Source organism: Perca fluviatilis, chromosome 22, assembly GCF_010015445.1.
Source record: "Perca fluviatilis chromosome 22, GENO_Pfluv_1.0, whole genome shotgun sequence".
Taxonomy (NCBI): domain Eukaryota; kingdom Metazoa; phylum Chordata; class Actinopteri; order Perciformes; family Percidae; genus Perca; species Perca fluviatilis.
In genome coordinates, this window is record NC_053133.1 from 14,043,253 (window position 1) to 14,068,962 (window position 25,710).

Sequence of the window (25,710 nt, forward strand, 5' to 3'; positions counted from 1 at the left end):
TTCAAGCCATCTTTAAAAAAAGGCCTTCCTCATTCTTAACAGGACAACAATACATGCTTTGCAACTCAAAAGTAAAATGCAAGATTTATTAAAATCAACCTCTGTTTTAGCTGAAAGGGGCCAAACCACAGAGGTTTGACATGTAGCATGTCAAGACATCCACTGCTTGGAGCTAAAACCTAACTTCAGAGCTAATGCCACCAGCAAATGAATATTTAAGCCACACCAAAGCCCTTCTCTCCGCACACTCAATTTAAGCATTTTCACTGAGCTCTGTCTAGCACAATCTAAGTTTCCACAAAGCCTGGCCTCTGCTGAAGCAGAGCACGATTAAATCAATGATTCAGACTTCCCTGCTCAGTCAATCTCTCCTATAAACTACAAACACAATGAGTTTTTTAAGGGGGATTTAAACCTAATCCCACCACCATCTCCTACCCACCCACTTTTCTTTATTTCTCTGTCTGATGTATGACCCTGGGATTCTGTTTCAGGCCCTCTTACCTTGCTCTGTGCTGTGGTGAAATAAATGCTGTTGCAGATTGGTTCACGGCTGTGTGATTAAAAATACAATACATCAGTGTTGTAATGTAACGGAGTACAAATACTTCGTTACTGTACTTAAGTAGAAATTTCACGTATCTGTACTTTACTTCGCTATTTAAATTTATGTAAACTTTCACTTTTACTACACTACATTTCCTAGATAAAATGTATACTTTTACTCCGTTATATTTCCACTAAGTATCTTCGTTACTCGTTACTAAAAAATAAAATTAGAAGAAATGTGTGCGACTGCAATAAGGGAGGTTTGGCGAATCACTGCTCCTAGATTGCATTACGCACGCTCCGCACGCCGCGCGCTCTATTTCAGCGCTTGTTTGTTGCTAAAGGAGGAGGAGGAGGACGCACAACTGAAACCGCCATGGAAGCATGAGCACCTACTGGAGGACCTCCCGTTATCGTAGACCACCAGGCTCGACATAAGCAATGGCCCGATGGCTCGGGGCCAGTAAAAACGTATGTCGGGCTGGTTGCAGCCACAGTCACTGGTGTGTTACCGAGGATTATTTACCGCCGATGGCGCAGATGAACTAACGCTACACTCGTTACTGTAAGTAGGTAGCCTACAATAAAACCTCCATGATTAAAGAGTCAATACTTATCAATAACCCACCTACCTGTTCTACAGGCAGAAACACGTAGAAACCGATATTTCAGTCTGCGCTTTCCGATCTCGTCCACCGCGCTGTGCAAACACAGCTCTACTCAGCAAATAGCGACTTTACAAACGAGCTAAAATGAAAGATGTCAGTTTGTAGTCTAACTGTTTGTCTTAATTTGCAACCAATCTTGAACTTTGGACAAACTCTTGTAAACGTAGCTGCTGTCTAAACGAGCCATCCTCTCCGCTGGAGCGGTAAAACTATGGATGTATTTTAAGACCAAAATAAATACATGTGGCTACTTAATATGGACGTGAATGACGCGTTCTTCATTCTTGATGATGTTGCCGGTTGTATTATTTAGCAACAGAATTGTCTTATTTCAAATTAGGCATACAGGACTAATCTGAGATCATTTTCTAGTTAAGTAGCCTATCTAGTTATCATTATGGATTTTCCATGTTTTTAGGGGTTTGCTTACTAATGTAAAAAATATAGCATTAATTTAGTAAGAAAGTGAAAATATCAAACAAGATGATGCGTATTAGGTATAATTTCATTTTCTTTATATGAAAGTCCAGCCCCTGGAGTGTCTGCTTAAAAAAATTCTGGCCCTTGGAAAAATGTAGTTGATGACCCCTGGTCTAGCTTTACTGCTAATGGCACAACATCCAGTGGCAGTGGCTAGCTGGGTTAGAACCATTTTCTAAAGCGTCATAGTAGGTGCTGCGTATATTTTCCTTCTTTTTTGTCCTTTTCCAATCACACCTATGATATTTCTTTCAAGGCCAGTACAAATGTAGAAGGGGCCAGCAAAACTCAGATCTACTGGCCCCGGGGGCCAGTGGGGATTTTTTTTTATGTTGAGCCCTGCGACCACCCCGACGATAGTGGTGAACTCGGTGAACAGGGTAATGGTGAAGATAACGTCTTACACCCGTGTTGCAAGAAATGTTTCTGTACATTGATGTCAGCTCTAAAAATCTGCTGTTTGTTCTTTGAACTTAAAATAATTGTGCCTGAAAAGTCCTAGAAAAGAATGTGATTTTGATTTGATGTGTGAGATTAAGAAGATATGGGAACCCTGAATATGCTTTATGCTTTACTATAAGAAAGCCACAATAAAAGTTCTAACCGCTTTTACTTCAAATACTTAAGTACATTAAATATCAGAAAATTACTTTTGATACTTAAGTACAGTATATATCAGATACTTTAAGACTTTTACTTAAGTAATATTCTAAAAGGTAACTTTTACTTCTACCAAAGTCTTTTTCTAGTACGATACTTGTACTTTTACTCAAGTATTGCTTTCTAGTACTTTATACAACACTGCAATACATAATGCTCTGTGCGTGTGGTGGAATGGCCTTTAGCATGTGGTTTGAGATGGAACTGATTGTATAGCATTTTGCTCCATGTCAAAGACCAGAGTCGAGCATGTCAAAGGTCTTTGAAATAATAAGTGAAGTTCATTTTGCACAAAGGCAAATTATTTTCCTTTGTATGAATCACCAGTGCAGCCAGCACACATATTTCCACGTCCTGTAACAAAGTGACAGAGTTAGAGAGAGACTGCGAAATATCAACTAAATCAGAAGGTAAAGTTGGCAGACTTTTAAAATACCAGGATATAAAGTGTTGCCCAGAGGGCCCCACAGATTCAACCTAATCTTTTATAATTTAAGAAAAAGAAAATTATGTCCTTGTGGCAAACGGCTATCTAGGAAAGAGATGGTGATTTCAATCTCACTTGAATTCTATATCTTGCCAGAAGAGCCCCAAAAGGAATATGGCTGAATATTTAAGATTGCTGTACATGGCGAGGGTGGTTATAAATTGAAATTAAGTATTTGGAGGTAATCTGACATACAAACCAACGTTACCTCTACAAACAAACATACTGGAGTACAAAATGAAAAGGATTTTTTGATCTGAGGGCTCCGATGTAGCTGCTCAGCGGAGGGCCAGTGTGTGTGTACGTGTTCCTGGATTAGGAGAAGCATACAGATTTGAGTAGTTTCTCGCAGTTAGAATTCAGCCCGACTTGGATGAGAAATGTCTTCTCTGCACATAAAGGACACAAAAATAAGAGCAGCCTTGTATTTTTGCATGACTCCTCCATTCATGTGCACAACTAGCATGAGTTTAACTCTCCTCTCTTTAAACAGACAGACTCAGGGCCCTATCTTGCACCCAGCGCAATTGCCTTTGTACACCGACGCATGTATCATTCCTATTTTGCACCCGACGCACAGCGGACTTTTCCCTCCACAGACGCAGGTCAGTAAATTAGGGAATGTATTTGCGCTCCAGGGGGCGGTTCAGCGAAAAGAGGAGGCGTGTTCCGGCGCAAACGTTACGTGGTGCTATTTTGCAGTTTCAGAAAACAATTCCGCCACTGACCAGGAAAAACCTGGTCTAAAGTCAGTGGCGCTAGTCTAAAGTCAGTAGCGCGTTATTCAGATGCTATTTTAGGGACGAATGCTTGGCCATAAGGTAGCGTGTGCACATACATTTCTCTCATCTACAGCAGTTCCCATTTTTGAAAACCATACATAATTACAAAGAAAAATATTACTGAAAATGCGCTTCATGTGTTTGGATAGGTCAGGAGGCACTTTACAGTACAGTCCTCAAAAAGTCGCAGCATTCTTTGTGGCTTGTTGTGTTTTACACATTTCCATGAATCATGGATGTGTTGATGACATAAATGAGGAAATATTAGAGGACTTAAGGAGACATGATGTTGAACTACGGTGGGATTGGACACTCCGACGGAATCTGGTCCGGGAGTAATGCGCGATGTGCTCCTGATGGAGCGGGTGGACGGAGATGGAGTTGGGGGAGGAGGAAGGGGCACAACAGGTGCAGGTGGTGCGTTTGGAGGCCCACGCTCCATGGCTGCAGCAATCCTCTCCAGACTTGAGGAGACGCGCCCGAGAGGCCGCAGCAACATCGCCACCCGGTCAAGACGGGCATTTATTACTTTGCCGCATCTCGCATTGGCAGCTCCTGCTGGCGTGCACCAGGCAAATCCGCCGTCATAATAGCAATCCGCCATGGAACAAGCGCGCCTGCTCTTAAAGGGAATGAAAGATGACGCTCTGATTGGTTATTTTCACGTTACGCCCAAACCACACCTAGTTACTTCAGACCAACCCATTTAAGATTTGCGTCGGGCGCAAGAGTCATTTATCCCGCCGTTATAATAGCAACAGCGCCCGAGATCCGCCCACAAAGCTACTTGCGTTTGGCGTTTCATACTTGCGTTTCAGATCGTTAAAATAGGGCCCTCAGCATGGCTGATCATTGCAAGATGCTGTTTCTGTAGATTTTTCAGAAAACAGATTTAGGTTTAGTGTTGTTCTCTTATTACTGTAAAACTGTTGATGCAGGATCATACCCAAAGAAAAAATATATAAATATGCGGAATGGAAGAATAATCTACTTTTTTCTTTAAACTGAAGGATCTCCCAAAACAATGTGATACCCCTGTAACAGATCAGATATTTCATTATACAGAATGTAAGTGCATGCATAAAAGATAGAGTCAGTACGTTTCAATTTCAAATCTTGGAGATATAAAGCAAAATCTGTTACCTAGTAATGCGTTTTTCTTCATGCACGGCAATCTAAACGTACAGAGAGCAAACTGTTCGGGCAGCAAGAGCTGTTTATAAGGAAGTGCAGAAATGTGTGTCTGTGTATCATGAAGAGTCGTTTGTATGCATGTTAGGCAAAGAGGCTTATTAGTGGCCACAAGGTAAAAGCCAATTGGCATCCTTTTATAGACGGTGGCGAGAAAAGCCAGTGTCAGCTCAATGAATATTCAGATAGAAGCAGAGCCTTGAGGGGACATGGAGCAGCCCCAATCTTTTATCAGTCTTCCTCACAGCGTAGCCGTACCCTATTCACAGCAATCCAAATCTCTCTCTGTATCGTTGGATTCTTCTTTCCTTTCTTCTTTCTTTGTCTCTGTGCATCGCTCATATATACAGTACATGCAGCAGTGGCATTCTTCTTGCACTTTCTCCACCTCTGCTTCTCCTAGCTGTACATTTTCAGGCGTAGGGGAACAATGAGAGCCAGCAGCGGTGGGTGGCCATGTGCGTCGCATTGTATAGGAGTGTTGGGATTAATCGAGCTTGCCAAATGGAAAATCAAATGCCAGCAAGGCCATGATGTTCAGCAGGCTGTTGGTGTTGGTTTGAGAAGAGATGAACACACATGATCGACTTCCTGACTTTTCCAGGTCCTTGCTCTCGGCAATCTGCCAAAAAGACTTCAGACGTCCAATGGAAGACGATGGTCTTAATTGACTTACTGGACTCCATTGGTGTAAAGCCAGTGGTCTGAGGAGGAAATAAAAATGTTCTCTCGCACCCTCCTGCACCTCAATAATCACAGATGGACGAGCAATGTGAGCTTTGACAAGGATGAAAGAAGACGAATGTGCGAGAAAAGATGATGGAAACCAACACCTCGCTAAGAACGTGTTTATGTTTGTGGCGCTATCATCCCGACAGTTCTCTCAGCTTTCGTGACTCAAGGTTTCAGAGCCAAGCAAATGCTTGACACCTTCAGCAAAGAAAACAACTGCATAGAACATTGCACACTCTGTTTCACAGCCCCAGAAAACCAAATGTCACATGCACTTACAGGACGACAAACAGTAAACATTCAAATTCAACCTGGTCTTTCCAGTAGGAGCTATTTAGCAGCCCACAAGCTCACATAATGGATCCCCTGGGTGCAATAGCAATCCTTCACACATACAGGGGAAAACAGGGAGAGGCATGAGAACCTAGCAGGTCTTTCCTTAAAAAAACTAACCTAAGCCTAACCCTGCCTGGAAAGTCTACCATATTGGCTATGAACGAGAAGGCATCACTTCAAACACCTCTCCAAACCCAGCACAGACTATTCTGTTATGCTTTGTATACAAATTCTATTCCATTATTATTACTACATTACATTTTTCTTCCTTGGTTGAACCTAGGAAACCCTTAAATAAATAAAATATGATGGACTGAGAGGAGCCGGAGAATTACAATCAGTTTGTAAACCATAAACTAAGTGTCATGGCTTTTCTATAAATCTATCATGTGGTAATGATATGCATGTACCCTTCAAAACAGTCCAAACAGTATATGACCCAAGCTGCACTTTTATTTCACGAAATGTACCATCAACATTTTATTATCATTTCCTATATGGAAGTATTATGTGTTGTTTTTGCCGTCTGCTTGAATCTAGAATTGTGCTATCATTCTAAATGGTATGAGGATTACTCAAATTCCACATTTCATAATCCCATAACAGTCTTACTCTCCTCTGTTGAACGTTGACATGATTCTCCCAGTGGCAAAACAAAAGCTTGCCATCACCTATTAGATTACCCTGATGCCAAATGTGATTTAGGCCCCTTCAGAATCAGATATTTGCTCTTAGATGATAAGCTGGGAATGCAGAGCGTAATCCACTGCCAAAAAAGGATGTAAGAAAATTGGGGAGCGACGTGTATATAATAAAAGCAGACCATTCGTCATTCATACTCCCTTTGAGGCAGTTATTGGACTTTTTCATCCCTGTGTGTTAATAAAGGAACTCCCTAAGGAAGCATACCACTGATGAGAAGATGAAAACAAACGCAAAACTCGTCAAGCATGGAAAGCAATCTGCTCTGCAACGTCCTTTGAAAATCAGAGGTACAAATCAGGAGCGATGAGCAAACAAAACTCATTCACCTTCCAAAAATGAAAAGACCTTTTCAATCAACTCCTAAGAGAATAATTCTCCAAGACGTTTTCAATGGGTTGAGGCCTTAATGTGTGCAGAGATAAAACACACAGCTCAATCTTATTTCTGGCTTATACAGCATAATGGAGAGAGTCAGGCTCTCAGCATGACAGCCATGGATCTACCACGGTGATAGGCTAATGAAACAAAAAGCCCTGTGCGAGCTGTTATGCCTACAGAAAAAGGGAGTGGGGGAGAAAAACACACACAACCTAGCAAATTTCCAATGCAGTTCTGAGAGCAAAGACCATTTGCACCATGTGTACAATGTAGAAAACGCTGCGTGAATACACAATAGGTCGCTCTATTGTGGATGTAGCACAAGAAGGACACAGGGGTTTGAATAGGAAGGCAGCCAAGATTCTCTTGCAGATTGGAGAGATGCATGATGTAGACAAACACACACACAAATACACATGTTTCAGCATATTGTATGTACACATGGGTATTGATACATATGGTGTGTGTGTATACAATACACACAAACAACACACACAACCTGTTCACTCCAATCCCCAAACCAGGCCACAAATAAACCCCAACATCCAGCATGGTTTACATTACTGCAGTCTTCCAGCCACAACAGAGAGGTGCCCTGACCCCCACAGCATCTGTAACTGAACAACAGGCCTGGCTAACAAACTGCCACAGAGGATGGAAGGAGGAAACAACCTGAGCCGCTGATTGATCTGCAGGGTAATTGGCTAGGAGCGGCTGAAACAGCCAAAGGATGTATATCCTGTTGGATAGTGAGTTAAGTTCCATGGGCCGATAAACTCTGTTTATGTCCCCTGAGTGAATGCTCGTTGTCTGATGCTGGTGAAGATTTTGTGCCGGGACTTTTCTGCTATGCAGGATAGAGCAAGATGTGACGTCAGAGGAAGGATGGGAGAGAAGTCAAGTAGGGCGGAAAGAGAATAAAGGTGCAGACACACCAGAAAGTAGTACAGCAAAATTCATCCATACATCTTTGTGAAGTGTGTAGTTTTAGAAACTTGGTGATGTACTGACAACATGCAGGTCTAGTTGGTAAACCACTGTAGCTAGCCAGTGAATGGATAACACGCTAGCCAGCTGGGAACATGCTGTTGCTCATCAGTCTCAACAGCTCTCTGAGCTAGCTAGCTTGTTAACCTTTGTTGTCAGTCATTAAAATAAGTTGTCAGTTAACAGGCTAGTTAGCTTGGTCGCTACATACATTTTGCAGTTTGACAACTGTCTCTTAATAGTTTACAAACCACACTTATTGAATATTAAAAATGGATGATGATGTAACACATAAGCTAGGACAGCCTCTGTTTTGGACTCTCTGGACCCCTTAAATATCAGCACTGTAAAGAGGGTTCTATTGGTCAACAAAACCAACTGTGTCAAAGTTCCAAAACAATTCCACTGAAATATTAAATTGTGCTATTTTAAATGCAGGTGAAGTATAATTCCAGTTTCTTACAACTCCTGTTGGTTATGATAACATAACAGTATTTGCTGAGATTTGGGGACATGGCAAGTAACATGAGTTGAGATGATTAGACAGGTTGTAAACAAGACAACATTTTAGCCACATTACTGCACTTTAATTATAAGGTAAAACAGAAAGCGAGCAGAGCTGGAATGGCACAGGAATAGTGTGTGCACACACAACTGTGGTAAGTAGCCTACAGTTTTTCAAAGCTGAAAAAGGAAGTCAGATCTTTCTCTATGATGGATCTTTGTAACAGAACCTTTAAGTGTTATGAAAATAAAAACCAGGTTGTAATAAATCCTTGGAATTATCCTTTTATGTGGACATTGGTGGTTTCATAGTTGAATTTCCTGGAGAACCACAGAAAGCATGTAAAACATGTATGCCAAGGTGTGTGAATGGGACATCTCGCTTTAGATAGATCTGGTGCATAACACAGAGAGCATGAGCCAGGCATGTCAGGGAGAAAGGCAAAGAGAGAAGAAAAGAGGTAGTGTTGGCTGAAAAAAAGACATAAGAGAGATGAGTGAGTAGAGCGAGGGTGAAACCGCCCTCTTCCACAGCTGCAAGAGGTGTGCCTGCAATGCTAACTCACTCCATCCGTCTCATTTTGCTAAAACAGAGGCAGTGAAGAGGGAAGGGAGTCTTCAGCTGAGCTCAAATGTAGCAACCGTCATTCTTTCTTACCCGCATACGAGCACAGGATTGTTTTGGAAATAAGATTGATGTGGGCAGCCCTAACTCAAAAACACAAAGCTAGATGAGGGACTCCACTGGAAAACCAAAAGAAAAAAAAAAAAACTATTCTCCAAACACAGATCTGTTTCTCCATCTAGACTAATGTCAGCTTCATTTTAACACATTGGAAAGAGTCAAATGAAGAATAAACAAAGATACCTGCTTATTTTCTCTTTGCCAAAGCCCCTTTAGCTAATAGCATCACTTTGGAGAAATTGCATTACATATTAAGGGAACACACCTGTGAGTAATGTACACCTACACATTTTTCCCAGTAGAGAAAAGAAAGACCCAAAACAATCAAAGAAACAGTAGGCAGCGCTGAACAATCAGGAAGCAAAGTCCCAGAGAATGTGACTTGCACTGTAGGAAGCACTGATGAGCATTAGTGCAAAACATTGGGAGGCTTTTGTGTTTTGTGACTTATGAGGAGGGACTATATGCAAGCAGCTCAATGAGGCAAACACACTCTTCACTCAGATCTTGGGAGAACAGCAGAAAATGCACCACAGGAGATTTCTCTCATGAATTTCAACTAACTTTCATCTATCTGTGCTCCTTTGTGAATCTGAATCCCTACCAGTGTTGGGCCATGGAAAATGAAATTTTACTCCCAGTGCCTTAGGTGCTAGAGCAGTGAGAGACCAAGTGTCGACAGTGTCTTTATTGGATTTAGGTTGAGAGGTTTTACGATAGAAAAAGCCAGACCACAAACCACAAGCTCAGTTTTCACTGTTAGACATCTATTTGGACTGCTGTTTGTGTCATGACTCTGCAACTGCATGGCCTGTTTCTCACCTACAAATTATTAAGATTTGGGTAAATAGTTTAGAAGAAATTTGACATTTCCGTGTTCTTCCTTTCTGAAAATTTTGTCACATTTTAGTGTGTATTTGTTTGTCTTCTTCCATTACTCATTTTTCCAAATCTTGACGCTTTATAAAACATCTGCATCTTCAGAATAAGAGCCCGAGATCTAACTCTCATCATCAACTTCATCTGTTTTCATCAGTCTATATTTTGACCTACTTTCATAAATCTACTTCTGTCTTATACTATGTGGGTTGGAGAGTATGTTCAACTCTGTCTTAAAATACAGTAAATGATAACTATCATGAATTTTGACATGCCTCCTGCCAATCTGGTGAATGTCAGTGTCTTTGGAAACGTCATTCTGTCAGTGGATGCAATTGAACAAAAAAGCAACTCAAACATTTAAATGTCGGGTGTTGCCACTGGCAAATGACTTTGTAGGCAGATGTGAAACTGGGAAGTCGCGGAACTTTCTGTGGGGCAATGGTGCTGCTGAAGTCAGTTACTTCCAAGAGCGAGGAGTCGATCTCTGTGGTTCAATTTTCAATTTTCCAGTTTGAGCCCATCCTAGGTTCAATCTCATGGCCCTGCCTCTTTTATGATAGACCCATATATCCTACTCCAGCTATAATCTTAAATGCCATTTGACTCATTTCATTCCAAAATGATTCTCAGTCCAGTTAGAGCTTGGTTGGGGCGATAAGGCACTTAGATCAATCAGTGTCATCTTGATTATAGATACATTAGTCATGGCCTGAATGCTAAATAGAAGAAAACATACAGTAACAGTGCTACCGAAGGTGCCACGGGTAACAAATGAGGCTGAATGGCATGCTGACCAGTTTCCATTTGATTATTTCTTTTCATGAGAGATTTAAATTACAAATGTTTGAGTAAAGGTCCAAGGAATTTTATCAAGCATTTTTCACAGTCCATACCCGCCAACCACTAATATGATAACAAAATGCACTTAAAAACAAAAATATGTTATATACTCAAAACTACACAAATCCAATTTAGGATTAAATTTTTCTTCAAGCAACACAGAACAGTCTTCATATTCCATCTTTAAATGTATTCACAGAAAAAACTAAAACATCACATCTAAGAAGCAGCTGAAAACCAAATGGGCCCCATTAGTATGCTGTATATACATTTTCTTTTCCACATCCACATAATATTTTCAATAAAAGGAACAGATATATAAACTCTTCTTGAAATGCACAAATACTGCCCGAGTCGCCATAGAGCAGCATCTGCCTCACCACCAGGTCTTGGCTCTGCACACAGCCAGGGACCAGAGAGCAGGGAGAAAGAGGGGGAGAACTTGCAGCTTTTATTTGCTCTGGCTTAAGGTGCTGAAACACCACTTAATCTACCAGTGCAAAGGGTTCTAAGGTCACGGCTTCGTAGGACGAACTGAAAAGCAGAATGCTGCTCAAATCCCCCAACAGCCTTGCACACACAGACATTTACACATGCTTCCTCCACTCAATAATTCACCCTGCTGCACAAGCTGGATTCAACCTTTGCAATTTTACATTGTGTCAGTGGTACTATAAGGCTGCCTGTCACAATGTAACACCTTGGCTGTGTCGCTGAACTGCAGAGATGATGGGAATTTTACAACAAGCAACTTCACGTGCTATGAAGCCTGTTACTGTTCTGGTATGACTCATTATGCTTTGGTTGTATTTGTATCACCATACGACTGATAGTAGCATGTACACTATTTCAAAACTAAATTTTTGTTCCACTGTGAATATATTTGGGCAGAATAATGACAAAGGCGGTGGCTCAATATCTCACTTTCAAGTTGCCACTATTTCAAAACTAAATTATTGTTCCACCATATTGTTCCTCCATACAAATAATGACAAAGACAGGATGAAATAATAAAAATAGAACTCATCCCAGGATTTATTTTGCAAATTTAAACACAGCTTTGGCCTGAGGCTTCCAGCCCTTTCCTATGCCAATGTCCATGTGTGGACTTGGTTGTGGAGCAATAGACCATGATGGCTGCTGCTATACACTTACAGTATGCTCTTCATGATGCTTTAAAGTGGCATTAGGAGAATTTGTTAAGGTTACTTGTAATGCATCTTGGCATTTTTGAGACTAACTAATTTATATTTTATATTTATATTTTTTCATTTTCGTGCCAAGATAAGAAAGATTGATACCACTTCCATGTCTGTACAGTAAACATGAACAGTCAGTTAGCTTAGCATAAAGCTAAGACTAGAACAAAAAACAGCAAATCTAGCTTTGTCTAAGGCCCCGTTTATACTTGGCGTTAATATAGGATTTGTATTTGGATATTGACATCCAATGTAGAGGCCTTTGGATTTACATCTATTATTTAGTGATATCATTATCCTTATTCTTCCCGTATTGTGATCAGATCTCAGGGAGGATCATTTTGGTCAGGTGGGGCTTGTGAACTTGTCAATAAACATGGCGCATCTCAGTGTCAAGGGAAGTGTCCTAACCCTAACCTGAAGATGGGCTAGCTGATCCGATTGTGTTCCGATCCTGATGTGCGCATTTACACCTTGCATTAACATGCCTTTTTTCCCCTCATCCTGATCAAATATCCAAATACAGATTGCACGTGTCATAATGCATGGCGTCCTGTCTTGGTGTAGTCTATATCCACGACGTTCCACTTCCGGGATTGTTCGGGTCAATATATATATATGAGGACTATGGTCAACTGCTCCTCAGATCTCTGCAGGGTAAATCCAGACAGCTAGTTAGACTATCTGTCAAATCTGAGTTTTCTGTTTCACGACAAAACAACTTTTGAACATACACGTTACACAAAACAAGTTCCTTCCCGAGGTTATTTTGCATCAGCACCGTGGCTCCGTCCGACGCTCAGCGCTGCCCAAGACGATTGTGATTGGTTTAAAGAAATGCCAATAAACCAGAGCACGTTTTTCTCCCATCCCGGAATGCTGTGTGGATTAGCCAGACCCTCTTCCACAGGGCTGTGGAGGAAGGTCTGGCAATGTGAGACTAGTCTTGGTGTTGTCTTGTTTGTGTAATATGTACAAAAACTGTGCGAAAAAATATTTTACTCTTTGGTTTTTGTACAAATTAAAGAAAGGAGATAAACCATGTTAATGTGTTTTATAGGTGTTTTTATAGGCAGATTATGTTTCCGGTCATTGAGCTAAGCTAGGCTAACTGGCGCTAGCTTTATATTTAACGTACAGACGTGAAGTGGTATCAATCGTCTGATCTAACTCCTAGCAAAAAAGTGAATAAGCCTATTTTGCAAATTGTTGAACTGTTCTTTTAAGTGTACACTTAAGAGCATTAGGACGACATCTGGGCTGCATGAGCTGTGACTACGATGAATCAGGTCAGTCAGGTAACTAAAGTGAGTCACACATGCAGCCCACCACATGGACTCCACCGCCTGGTAAGTTTTCGTGTACTGATCCTTACACAGGTGCTAGCCGGTCTAATCATTGTCTTTGTAGCTGAATTAATTCAGGATATAGTTGTATGTATGGTTTTCAAAAGAAAAGGCTTCAAACCCTTGAAAAAACAAGCTACAGTGCAGAGGTAAAAACAGACTAATGTAAAAGTTCTGAGACGCAAGAAAAGACAAAGAATGAGGCATCTGGGTGTAATTTGTTTGACAAATAAATACATTGAACATCACATCATTGGGACAGCCAAGTTCATTTAGTGACTGTTCTGAGTGAATCTCTAGTTACCCCAGCATTTCTTCCTCTGACGCCACATATACATGGACCTTATTCACAGCAGACTTGTCATAGTAGGAAAAGCACAGCTGAAATTGATAACCTTAACAATGACTCAATTCCATCAACTGTCCCAGTAAGCTATTTCAGTGAGTCAGCATATGCACAATACCAGGGCCTCTCCTAAGTGGAATGCAGCCATCATTAATGGTTTTGAATACACTTGTGCTTTTCCTACTATGACATGTCAACATGACTGCCGTGAAAAAGGTTTATTGAACACATAATATCTTCAGACTTTAAGTGCTTCACTGAAGTACGTCAACATTTAATATGACTCTGGATATTGTGAGGGTCCAGTCCCTGCTTCTTTATCCACTGGCTGCTGTACTAATCGCATTAGTCATCAGCAGCACAAGGCTCTGAGAGGACACTGGCAGAATGTGAAGGAGAGGCATTGGAGTTTTTATCTCTCTGCGCCTTAAATGACTGAGGAAAGAGAGTTAAGTGGAGCTGATTCATGTCACCTTTGTTGCCTCTTTTTTTCTCTGCCATTCATCAGAGGAAGGGTGTGAATTTGCAGGGTTAGCAGAGCAGCTGCAGATGTGAGGCACTATTCACATTGCCAGATTTCAGAGTATCAAGTCGAGTGAGTTCCAGACTTTTATCTTCTTTAATTATGTAAATCATATGCCACATCATGTCGAGAGGCAGGTTTTTTTTTTTTTCTTTCCTCTCAGCAAATTTTCAATGAAACTCCCAAAGGAAGCAGAGGAAACAATGCTTCAATTGCACATCATAGAAAATGTGCTTTGGGTTCTTTATCTCTGACTATCGAGGGTGGAAATAAATGATTATCCTTTCTGTGTATCTGATTTCTTTGTAGTGACGTTTTTCGCATTAATATACTTACATTTTGAAATCTATTAGGGAAGACAGTTTTCCAGACTATCCCTTACTACATCAGCAAACCCGGACCAATACAGTATTATTAAATGCTATCATTTATTAAAGAAGTAGTTAAATATTTTGGAAAATATGCTTACTTGCCAAGAGGCTAATGATGTTTGTATGGTGAATTTAAATCTACAGTACACAAAGCTACAGCTGCTCTTACGCACGCACGCACACACAGTGTGTACATTTCTAGCTAACGTCTGTGCAGCCGGTACATGGGCTTTTTGGGGGGAATCAACACACAACAGGTCCAATGACGCAAAGTGAAAATTTGCTTTCTGTCGGTTTTCAGCTTTTGTGCTAAGCTAACCGACTGCTGTCAGTAGCTTTGTTTTAACTGTACATGAAAGTGCTATAAATCTTCTCATCTAACACTTAAATTTAGAATAAGCGTATTTTCCAAAATGTCAAACTATTTGTTTAAAGGTAACATGAGCTAAAATGCTATTCATTCAATGATATCATTGGTATTATTATGGTAAAGCTACTCAACTAGCCTTGCTGCTGAAGAGCACAAAGTCACATACACATATGCAACTAGAAGGGCACAATGAGAGCCCAGGAATGCCCAATTCACAGCATTAATGCAGGAACCCAATTATACCGACACCACATGAATGCAGCACAAATGCCCTATCTCGCAATGTTAATAAAAGTAATACAAATTTGTGTACTTCGGATCCGCGCTAAAATGTAATGGGTATTGGCCCATGCTACACCATTCCACCAAGTTTCATGTAAACCAGGCCAGTAGTTTTCCTGTAATCCTGCTGACAGACAAACCAACAGACAAGCCAAGCTGAAAATATGACCTCCTTTGTCTTTATAGTCAAATAAAATAAATAAAATCAAAATTAATAGAGCTGATGTGTATAACACAGCTGCAATATAAGAGATTCAGCAGACTGCAATCTTTATAACACAGCACATATCCATGCATGACACTGCCTTCTCTCTCTCTTGTATCTGACAGCCTGTAGCTGTTACGCTGAATACTTTGAGCTATACAGCAGCTTTATCTTGGTGTAGTTTTACATGAGCAATTTAACTTCTACTTGCAAATGTCAGAAAGTGGCAGTATTTCTGCTTAACAATCCATGGTCCTTCACTTTATTCCTCAATAGTTTTCACTGCACTTTTTCACTGTGATTTCCCATGAAGAGCTTCAGTGTGCTGATTTCTTGATAACAACACACACACACACACACACACACACACACACACACACACACACACACACACACACACACACACACACACACACACACACACACACACACACACACACACACACACACACACACACACACACACACAGGTGGCTGTGGCTCAGGTGGTAGAGTGGTCGTCTGCCAATCAAGGTCGGTGGTTTGATCCCTGGCCCTGCATTCCAATGTTGAAGTGTCCTCGGGCAAGGCGCTGAACCCCTAATTGCTCCCGATGCAGCGCTATATGTGTGTGAATGTTTATCTGATGAGCAAGTAGCATCTACTATGGCAGTCACAGTGTGTGTATGGTTCCTGTACTGTGTAAAAGCGCTTTGAGTAGTTGTTAAAGGGGTGATAGAATGCAAAACCGATTTTACCCTGTCATAGTTGAATAACAGTTCGGTGGGTAAATAGGACATACACAGAAGCTCAAAATCCCATTGACACCCCTTTACTATGAAAATCTCATATTTTGAAACTGCCACTGAAAACGGGCGAATCTCAACAAAGCTAGTTGCTTGCGTAAGCATCTCAAAATCCGGAACCTTTGTCACAGCCGTGGGTGTATTAAGAGAACAGTAACGCCCAACATTTACATAGGCTACACAACTGACCTGAGATCAGGTAGTCTTCTGAATCTAGGTCACGCAGATCTCTGCTATTCCATTACAAAATTCACTTCCTAAACTTTTTTATGCGAGATATCAACTATGTAAAGCTCAAATATGGGCCGTTTTACGAAAATGGATGGCTTATTGCAAATTTTGTCCGACTGTGGGTCGGAATTAAGCGGCCGGTGCTGCCTGTGTTGTTGCCTCACCGCCCGGCCTGCCTTCCTTCACAAACCCCGGCCTGCTGTGAGCTCGATTGAGCTCCGTTACGGCTGGCAACCCACAGCACTTCATACCTGCGCAGAGTCACCGTTAACACCACTAATGGACCACTAAACGCCGGTGCTCTGACAGAGCTTCAGGGCCTGCAGCTCCCCTCTTCCTGCTAGCTAAATGCCCGGTGTGTGTGAGTGAGAGCGCGGTCAGCGAGCTTGTTACACCAGCAATCTGTTACCACAGGTTCCAGTTAATCTTTTAATGTGTGTAATTATAATGTGTTGAGTAATTTAAACAAACGATTGGGGAAATAAACGCCGCTTGTCCGCGAGTCTCATTGATAGAGCCTGCGGCTGGATGTAGCTCTATCAATGAGAGCTAGCTAGCTAGCCTCCTCTTAGAATTCCTCTGAAATTCACAAATATTCATTAACTTGAAATTGGACACAGTTGTTAGCTTTATAAGACATTTAGTTAGATGTTGTATACGTGGCGTGACGAAATTCAAACTGTAAATATACTCGAATTATGCCGAAAAGGAAGCTAACTATCCGTGATTTGTAGCTAGGATTGAAGGGACAGTCACAGCTAACGAAACACCTAGTCTTCACAAATATTCATTAACTTGAAATCGGACACCGTTATTAGCTTTATAAGACATTTAGTTAGATGTTGTGTAAGTGGCGTGACGAAATTCAAACTGTAAATATACTCGAATTACACCGAAAAGGAAGCTAACTATCCGTGATTTGTAGCTAGGATTGAAGGGACAGTCACAGTTAACGAAACACCTAGTCTTCACAAATATTAACTTGAAATTGGACACCGTTGTTAGGTTTATAAGACATTTAGTTAGATGTTGTATAAGTGGCGTGACATGTGTGTAACATGTGGTAAGAGATTGCTGGTGTAACAAGCTCGCTGACCGCGCTCTCACTCTCACACTCACACAACGGGCCATTTAGCTAGCAGGAAGAGGGGAGTTGAAGGCCCTGGAGCTCTGTCAGGGCAGTGGTGTTGGTAGTCCCTGTTGTGGGCTGCCAGCCGTGACGGAGCTCCAAGTACCTCATAGCAGGCCGGGGTCTGTGAAGGAAGGCAGGCTGGGCGGCGAGGCAGCACCGGCGGGCCGCGAGGCAGCACCAGCGGCTGAACTCCGACACACAGTCTTACCAAATTTGCAAATAGCCATCAATTTTCGTAAAACGGCCCATATTTGAGCTTTATATAGTTGATTTCTCGCTAAAAAAAGTCTCAGAAGTGAATTTAATAACGAAATAGCCCGACAAACAATGTATAACTTTGCAGTGTCTGAAATATGAGGCCTGCTGCCGAGTCTCCCATGTGTTTCTATGTAGTTTGCTCAAACCAATCAGCGCGTAGCTCATTCTGAATATTCATTAGCATACCATATTTGGAAGAAAAGCTCTTGTTCCAAATAGAGCCATATTCACAGGGTAGTTAAGGCCCTAATAAAATAGCATTGGGGCAATTTTCAGCCCAACCAATGTTCCATACCCCATTAGGAGACCTTAAGGAACAGTGTAAAATACCCTATATAATCATTCTATCACCCCTTTAAGACTAGAAAAAGAGAGAAATCTATAGTCCCTCTTAACCTTTCTTTAACAACTAGCAGCATGTTTTTTGGATGAAAGCTTGATGTAAGTGTTTATGATATAAACAATGACACATTCAAATCTCTGATGGTAAAATACCCACTGAAGGTGCAGTGGATGTGGAGACAAATTGACAAACTGCTTGTGGTTCCTGGCACTGTTCCTTTCAAGGCTCAAACACACTACAAAGTTGACAGTGTTATTAAACCCAGTCGAGTATAGGTGAAAGAATATTAAATCTTGGTTATGCCCTGATTCCTTGTCATCAATCCTTACGCTGCTTCAGTAATGGGATCTCAACCAAAGATAAGGTAAATTAAGAAAGCCAAGGCTTAACACACAACCATAATTGCCACGACTGTGTTCGACAATACCGATTAGTTTGCTACGCTCCTTGGCTTCTTCCAGCCCTGTAAACTGAGGAGTGGTGCAGCTGAGCTGAATTAAAATCTGACACTGCTCCACATCACTCCAGATATAAGAGAGAGAAGAAATAACAGCCCAGTCACAAGAGTGTCCCAGCCAATGATAGTATATTGCCAATGGAAATACAGAGTGTGTGCAGACAGACAATCAATAAAACTGCAAGAGGCTCCCACAAGGGCGAGTTCCCTGGATGATGTTTGTTATTCATTCGCAGCCTTGCTGTTAAACCTATAAAGCATGGACATACTCGCAAAGAAAGGAGTGAATTGACAAGAGCAGTGAGGCATTAACAACTACAAACATTTACCTGCAGTGAAGTTGTATCTTGCTGAAAATCCCACCGCTTCCAATTCACCATCTGTAACAAATTTTATCCACAGATATCGGCCGCTACTCCTGATATCAGGCGGGCTGTGCTGACCACAGTACCGTCCGAGTATCGGGGAGAAGCCAAACGGTCCATCCCGAACCTCAATGTTGTCAAATTTACATTCCCAAGAGGACTCGATTGAATAATTCTCCTCAAAGTGTAGATCAATACACTGCCGTGGGGGAGCTGGAAGACACAATGAAAATAATTACCAACTAGCACACAGCAGGGAGTGAAATATTAGTCATGCTTCCATTGATGAACGTTCAACCTGTTTCATTATCAGCACTGCTCAATACTTCCAATCCTGGCTGTTAGTCAATTTATCTCTAAAACACCAGTACTGTGATAGTTATTAGCCTCTACATTCACTTTGGGGATTTTAATATCCTAATTATTTGTGCTGATCAATAAAATACCACCTCCTAATGTGAAAAATACTAGCCTGTCCAACAGACCAATACATCTCATCACGGTCTAAAAATATACTGTGATTTCCCCCACAGGATAACCCCAGAAATGCTTTAGCTTTAGAACAAATAGCTGAATCACATCGCTTTTTTAAAGAGAATATTTACCTTCAAGGATGTAAACACACTCTGTGTCTGGGGGGTATTTGTTTGGGTAATTGGGAGAAGTGAAGAGCCCTCCTTCTGGTTCTTTTACCCACGTTCCACATTGACCCGCAGGCTTCACTCCAGAGTTGTTCTTCACTTAAAGTAGAAACAGCAAAAAGAAAAAGACAAAGTGAGAGATTAAAGCTTGGAAGAGAGGATATTTAGGGAGTAAAGATGTGCAGCTGTAGTGATGGCGACTACCTGCTGTATCCTTCCTTGTTGCCCCAGACAACCCAAGTATGAGAAGACTTGCAACAACTGTAAGGACATAAAGACAATGCATTTTTGACAGGAAACTGTGACATGCACATGTTTTTTTTTTCTGGGATTTCCTCTGTTTTGTGCACAGCTTGATTTCAGCTGATGGACGGTTGAGTCAGCAAGGAGCACATTTCAGGTTCTTGGATTCATGTACAGTGTTATGCTAATGATAAATGCTAATTTATGCTAATGCAGCCCTATGCCTGACAGTAACATTAAAGAATCCCCAAAACAACACACAATACCCAACTAGTTACAGTAACGGGCAATTCTTGGCATCTCATCAATTATGATTTATATATTCTGTAATGTCAAAACAAAATGTATAGTGCTAATAGACTCCACATAACCAACAAGCCTGTACTGTAACTCTGTGCAAACATATAATCTGAGTGATTCACCAAACTCCTTCCAAACAATAAGTAAAATATTACTAAAAAAAAAGTAAACTACGACCAAAAGAAAAAGAAAATAAATACAATTGATAAAATAACTAAAACATGACTAAAAATGTCCAAATAATACCTACATATGATAAAAAATAGCTAAAGAAAGTAAAACCAAAAAGAACATGAAATAACTAAAAATGACTAGTGTACCTAAAAATGACTCAAAATGATAAGAAAAACTAAAACATTGACTTAAAATTACCAAATTGACTACAAATGACAAAAATAAAGAAAATTACCTAAAAATTACTAATAATTATCAAACTAAAAAACTGGATGAAAAGCGACTGACTACCAAAACATCTAGGCTATAGGCTATATGATGAGTTGTCACAAATCAGTTTACTTAATGAGTCGTTCCTCCCACAAAGTGAAGTTCATTTAAAAAAAAGAAAAGAAAAGAAAAGGAAACCCTACAAGAACTTGCAGTGACCTTCAAGTTACAGGTTGCAGGATGCAGTATGTCTGTATCACCTCATGATATTCGTTCCATCGCCATTCTGCTCCTATTTTGAGTTTAAGCTGTTGCTCTGATATTTAGCGTCCGTTAACGCCGATTAAAGGATTACTCTACTTCTCCTTCGTTAGGGTACAAGCAAGCAATAAGAGCTCTGAGCAAGTGTGCTTCAGCTGATGAGCACGGATGTCTTACCGTGATGGAAGATGTGCCCATGTACCATGTCTGTTCCTTTCACAAACGTCTTCAGACTCAACTAATTCCATTTAGATTTAGGAATACTTGAAGAGAAAAAAAAGATTGAGATGAGAGTTTCTGAAAATGTACTCCGGCTCATACCATACAACCTTTCGGTGGAAAAAACAACAACAAACAAACAAGGGAATTTACTCCTTAATAAAATCTTCAGTGGGGGAAAAAAAAATCCTTGCAGATGAACTAATCACCAGTTTCATATAAAACCAGAAACAGTTCTAAACACTCGCCCAATTTCCATCCAAGCGTTTCTAATTCCCTTTGGTGCTTTTGATGCACTGAAAGGATTAATAGTCCCGTCATCAGCCCTCTTCTAATCGCTCCACCTTTCCAGTCTTTGGAAAAATATCATGGACAGCCTTGTTTTGTCCTCTTTGGTCCCTTTATCAGGAGAGCGGATCCTTCAGGAGCATGTGAAACCCCGCACCACGCATCTCTGCAGCGTTTTCTTCACTCTTTTGCGGTGCGTAAAATCACCTGGAAAACACCGGGTCGGGTAGCCCACACAATTAAGTGGGTTTTCGTTTGGGTTTCATTTGACGCGTTGTTCTGCATCCCATTCCTGTCTTCTATCAACTGGAGAGTCCCCGCAGCGAGCGGGAGTTAATGTATGATCTCCCTCCTCTTCCGTTCATTCAACACTACAGCTGAGCCGTCCAATGCGCCACAATCCTCGCGTACTTCTGAAGCACGCATTCAAAACTTCTTCAGGACACGACTTCATCCGCACACACTCACACGCACCACAAAGAGTAGATAAGGAAGCGCTTATGTGTGCGTACATGAGCGTGTGTTACATTATACGCACGCGCCGCAGAATTCATTTCAGCTCGTGGAGATCTGCCGCGCAATGGAAAATGGAAAGGTAAGCAGAAAAATACAATGAGATATGGAATGGAAATGGAATAAAGAAGCACAAATATGTCAGAGGGTGAGTTCTATCCATGAGCGTTATCAAACGCGAAGCTGCAGAATGAAATAGACCGGAGAAATACAGCATTGTTATGTTTAAACAACTAGAAGCATCAAAGCACGTCTTTCATCCTGCTTTTGCTCATCCACATCAGGCTTTGTTAAAACTCTTGCTTTTACCATCATTACAATGTATTTATTGTATTTGGGATGTAGCCTAAAATACAGCCCACTTCAAGGTTATCATGGATAACAACTTCAGATCCCCCTTACCTCTCCATGTTTCCAATTTTTTTTCAAGAAATGGAGAGGTAAAGTAGCCCTTTTTCCCTTTCTCGCCCCCCCAATAACGTTCCTGAGGTGTGAGTGTCATGTGTAGCCGCTCCCACACCTGATGACAAAGCTGATCAGAGGGTGCCCAGGGACAAGTCAAGGGGCTCAGGCTCCCAAAATAGTTTTGGCACCCAGCAGACAATATCCATCTTCAGATTCTCCTGCTGCAGAGGCAATCTTGGACCCAGCCCCCTGTGTGTGTGTGTGTGTGTGTGTGTGTGTGTGTGTGTGTGTGTGTGTGTGTGTGTGTGTGTGTGTGTGTGTGTGTGTGTGTGGGTGTGTGTGCGTACATGCGTGCGTGCGTGTGTTAATGTCACTGGTTAGCATTTGCTGGACAATTTGGATCAGCTTAAAATACACTGTTAATGAACCATCCTCCTCCTTTTGTAGTGTTGTTATGCCCCTGACAGACTTGAGTACAAGGCTCTTTTCTGTCTCTCTTCCTTGTGCGTTTTATTCTAAACCCCTCTTGAGATTTCGTAGATAAAGACGCACCATCATCTCTAACGTACTGCTCTTAATTACATCCTGTCCCAGAGATGGGCCTGTTACTCACTATTCTAAAAGTGTTTGGTTTTTACAGCAGGTAATGCAGACTTTTCAGGAGCCACGCTGACTTTGAGAATACGTGTGGGAGTGGGAAATCTCAGAACTCTTTTCAACTAATAGGCTCCTGCTAATCTGTTATACAGAACGATTTAATGGACTTGGGATTTAGACCTCCCTAACACGAGAACTGAAGCTAAACCAGCCACTTTCTTGCCACTGTACAATCAACTCCCACGGAGCTTGAAGCCCACAGTGTAGTGTTGCCCACTTTGCTTTCTCCAAAATTTCACAAACACAACATGGCTGAAAAAAATGTAAAATATAAATTTCTTTGCAAAGCCCACAGTCTGAGGGGACATCAATAATATCCACGCCAAAATACAATGCACTGCCCAAAGCTAGTTATTGATTAACAGTGGTGCTGTGGTGTCTGACAACTTTATAAGCACAACACCACACGTTTCTGATGGGTAAACTCTGAGATAAAACAGCAGAGCTATAAGGGAATTATTCAAATGAGGCTTATCTGGCCCACTGTATGCAACAGTGGCCCTGGAGAATTTAACAGCAGCCTCTGGTTTAGCTCTCCAGCATGTATAAACTGTTTGACTGAATGGCGCCGAGGCAGTGGGAGCATCTCAGAGAAATAATTCATTCAACAGCAGCCTCAAAGTCTGCCATTTTTAATTAAGGAAGTCTATCATTTGGCAGGAGATAACTATTGTGCTGTGTCGGCCTAACCTAAATTTGTAATTGTAATCAGTTCGGGGAAATGGGACATCCATGCAGGCCAGGAACCATATTTTTAACATGCAGCACACACCCGACTACACGGACAGGTAAACATATCAATACATTACACAGGTACTGCTCTGTTTGCCGTTTTATCTTCAATTAAATCTCATGATTGCTCATTGTCCAGCTTGAATTTAATCAATTCAGTTTCTCCAGCTTGTTTTCCCAAACATCAAAGCTCATAAGCTTCACTTAAAACATGCAAACGAGCCGTCACAACAAGTACATTATTTTTCTATCTATCTAGCATATAGAAAGCAGCAAGTAACTTGTGATTGCAGTTTGTTCATTTGGCTCAGACCTGATGGGGGATTCACCTTCTACTTTGTGTCATTCTAATGACACTGCCAGCACCGTTTTTTTTGTCAGTGTAACAGGGGACAGCGCTAAAGCGGATAAACACTTAGGCTAATGTCTCCTGCCCGGTGGGACTCAAATTAACCTTATTAGTAATGCATTGAGCAGTTTGTTGGCCTTCAAAAAAACACCATTTATTTGTCATTCAAGGTGCCTTGTAGTTCATTAATCAGGACCCAGTTACAAGAAACGGTTGCTCTGACCATGGGCAAATTTTGAGCTGCTGTTTATGCTACATTAGCTGTCTGGGTCTCTGGTGATAGACTGCCTTTATCCTGGCCCAACACCTGGGGCCAGTGGGAAAATAATTCCATCAGATGATAGCCCATAAACTACCTTTGGTTTCATTTTTGTTGAGGTGCCTTTGTTAGTTTGCAATGCAGCATGCCATTATACTGTCTAAGTATTACTAAGTACTAAGTCCTGTGTTCTCTCACAAAAATGCACTAGGCCATCTTTTACTGTGCAAAATGACAAATAGTTAAAGAAAACTATATCTCACACAAAAATATTGATACTAGTATCTGCAAGTTGCCAGTTATTTCTTTATCAATTAATCTGGCAACTATTTATTTGATTAATCAATTAATCATTTGGTCTAAAAATGACAGAAGATAAAATTTAAATGCACACAACACATCACTTGTTTTGTCCAATCAACAGTAGAAAACCTAAATATATTTGATATTTTGGAACAGCAAATTTTTGAACAAATAGTTTTCCTGTCAATCGACTATTTGATTGATCGACTAATTGTTTTAGCTCTATACTATCGACGTATGAAGGTGACATATGCAAATAATCATAAATTATGCCAAATTATAGTATACATTTGCACAATTGTGGCTAACCAACACTGGTTAGAGCTGAAATGTTAATGATCTGGTATGAAGAGGTCATACCGTTATTACTGTATAATGACTGCAACCCTGTGATGAAGGGTCAGGAAAACTGACTGCATTTTACATCGACTTCACTATGTGTTTAAACAGTCCGTATTCGGTATAGAACTAGCCTGGCTCCACCCTCCTACGTACTTCCTCTCAATTTTTATTTCTCTTCAGTACTCCATCTGGGTTTGCGGTATATTCTTGGGTTTTCTCCAGCCAAATATTTGGCCGTCAAATCATCGAACAGAGGGAGTGGCTGAGAACGATGATGTTGAGGTCGTGCGCTAGAAAGATGCGAGCGAAGCCATTCGGTCCGTTGTGGCAACGCTGCCGAATATCCAGAAGTTAAAGCCCCAGCAAGAACAATATTTGCTGAGTTGTGTTGGGGGTTCGGGAAAAGTTAGATTTTCCAACTCGCTCCGTTAGTGGTGATGGAGTTGGCTAAGGCTAATGCTAGTGATGCTAATGCTAAATATGAGCTGATAGTTGTCGTTCTCCCCTCTTGTTGCACATGCGCATGACATACGTCACGACCAAACGTTAGCGATTGGTTATGGCAGATCCAGAGTGGCTCTGTGCAGATCCAATAGTTTTAAACTTCAACTGAGTACCCGCCTTCAAGGAAGTTAACACTTGTCAATGGAGAGTAGCCAGACTCTGTACAAATGAAATGTACGAGAGTCTGGTAGGACCAGGCTAGTATAGAACATCCTGCGCCTTCTATCACAT

The 25,710-nt window shown here is 41.2% G+C and overlaps 1 protein-coding gene across 3 annotated transcripts in view; it reads right to left on the bottom strand.

The window, feature by feature from the left end:
• Window positions 1-25,710, bottom strand: part of neto1l (neuropilin (NRP) and tolloid (TLL)-like 1, like) — a 90,704-nt gene that overhangs the window by 57,887 nt on the left and 7,107 nt on the right. For 2 of the 3 annotated variants that reach the window (XM_039789728.1, XM_039789729.1), the window contains exons 2-4: window positions 19,925-19,981; window positions 19,685-19,819; window positions 19,044-19,292 (exon numbers count right to left, since the gene is read on the bottom strand). In XM_039789728.1, the coding sequence (XP_039645662.1) occupies window positions 19,044-19,292; window positions 19,685-19,819; window positions 19,925-19,981 (441 nt within the window). Of the gene's footprint in view, window positions 1-19,043; window positions 19,293-19,684; window positions 19,820-19,924; window positions 19,982-21,085; window positions 21,880-25,710 lie in introns of those variants that run through there. The other variant, XM_039789730.1, reaches the window with a different exon arrangement.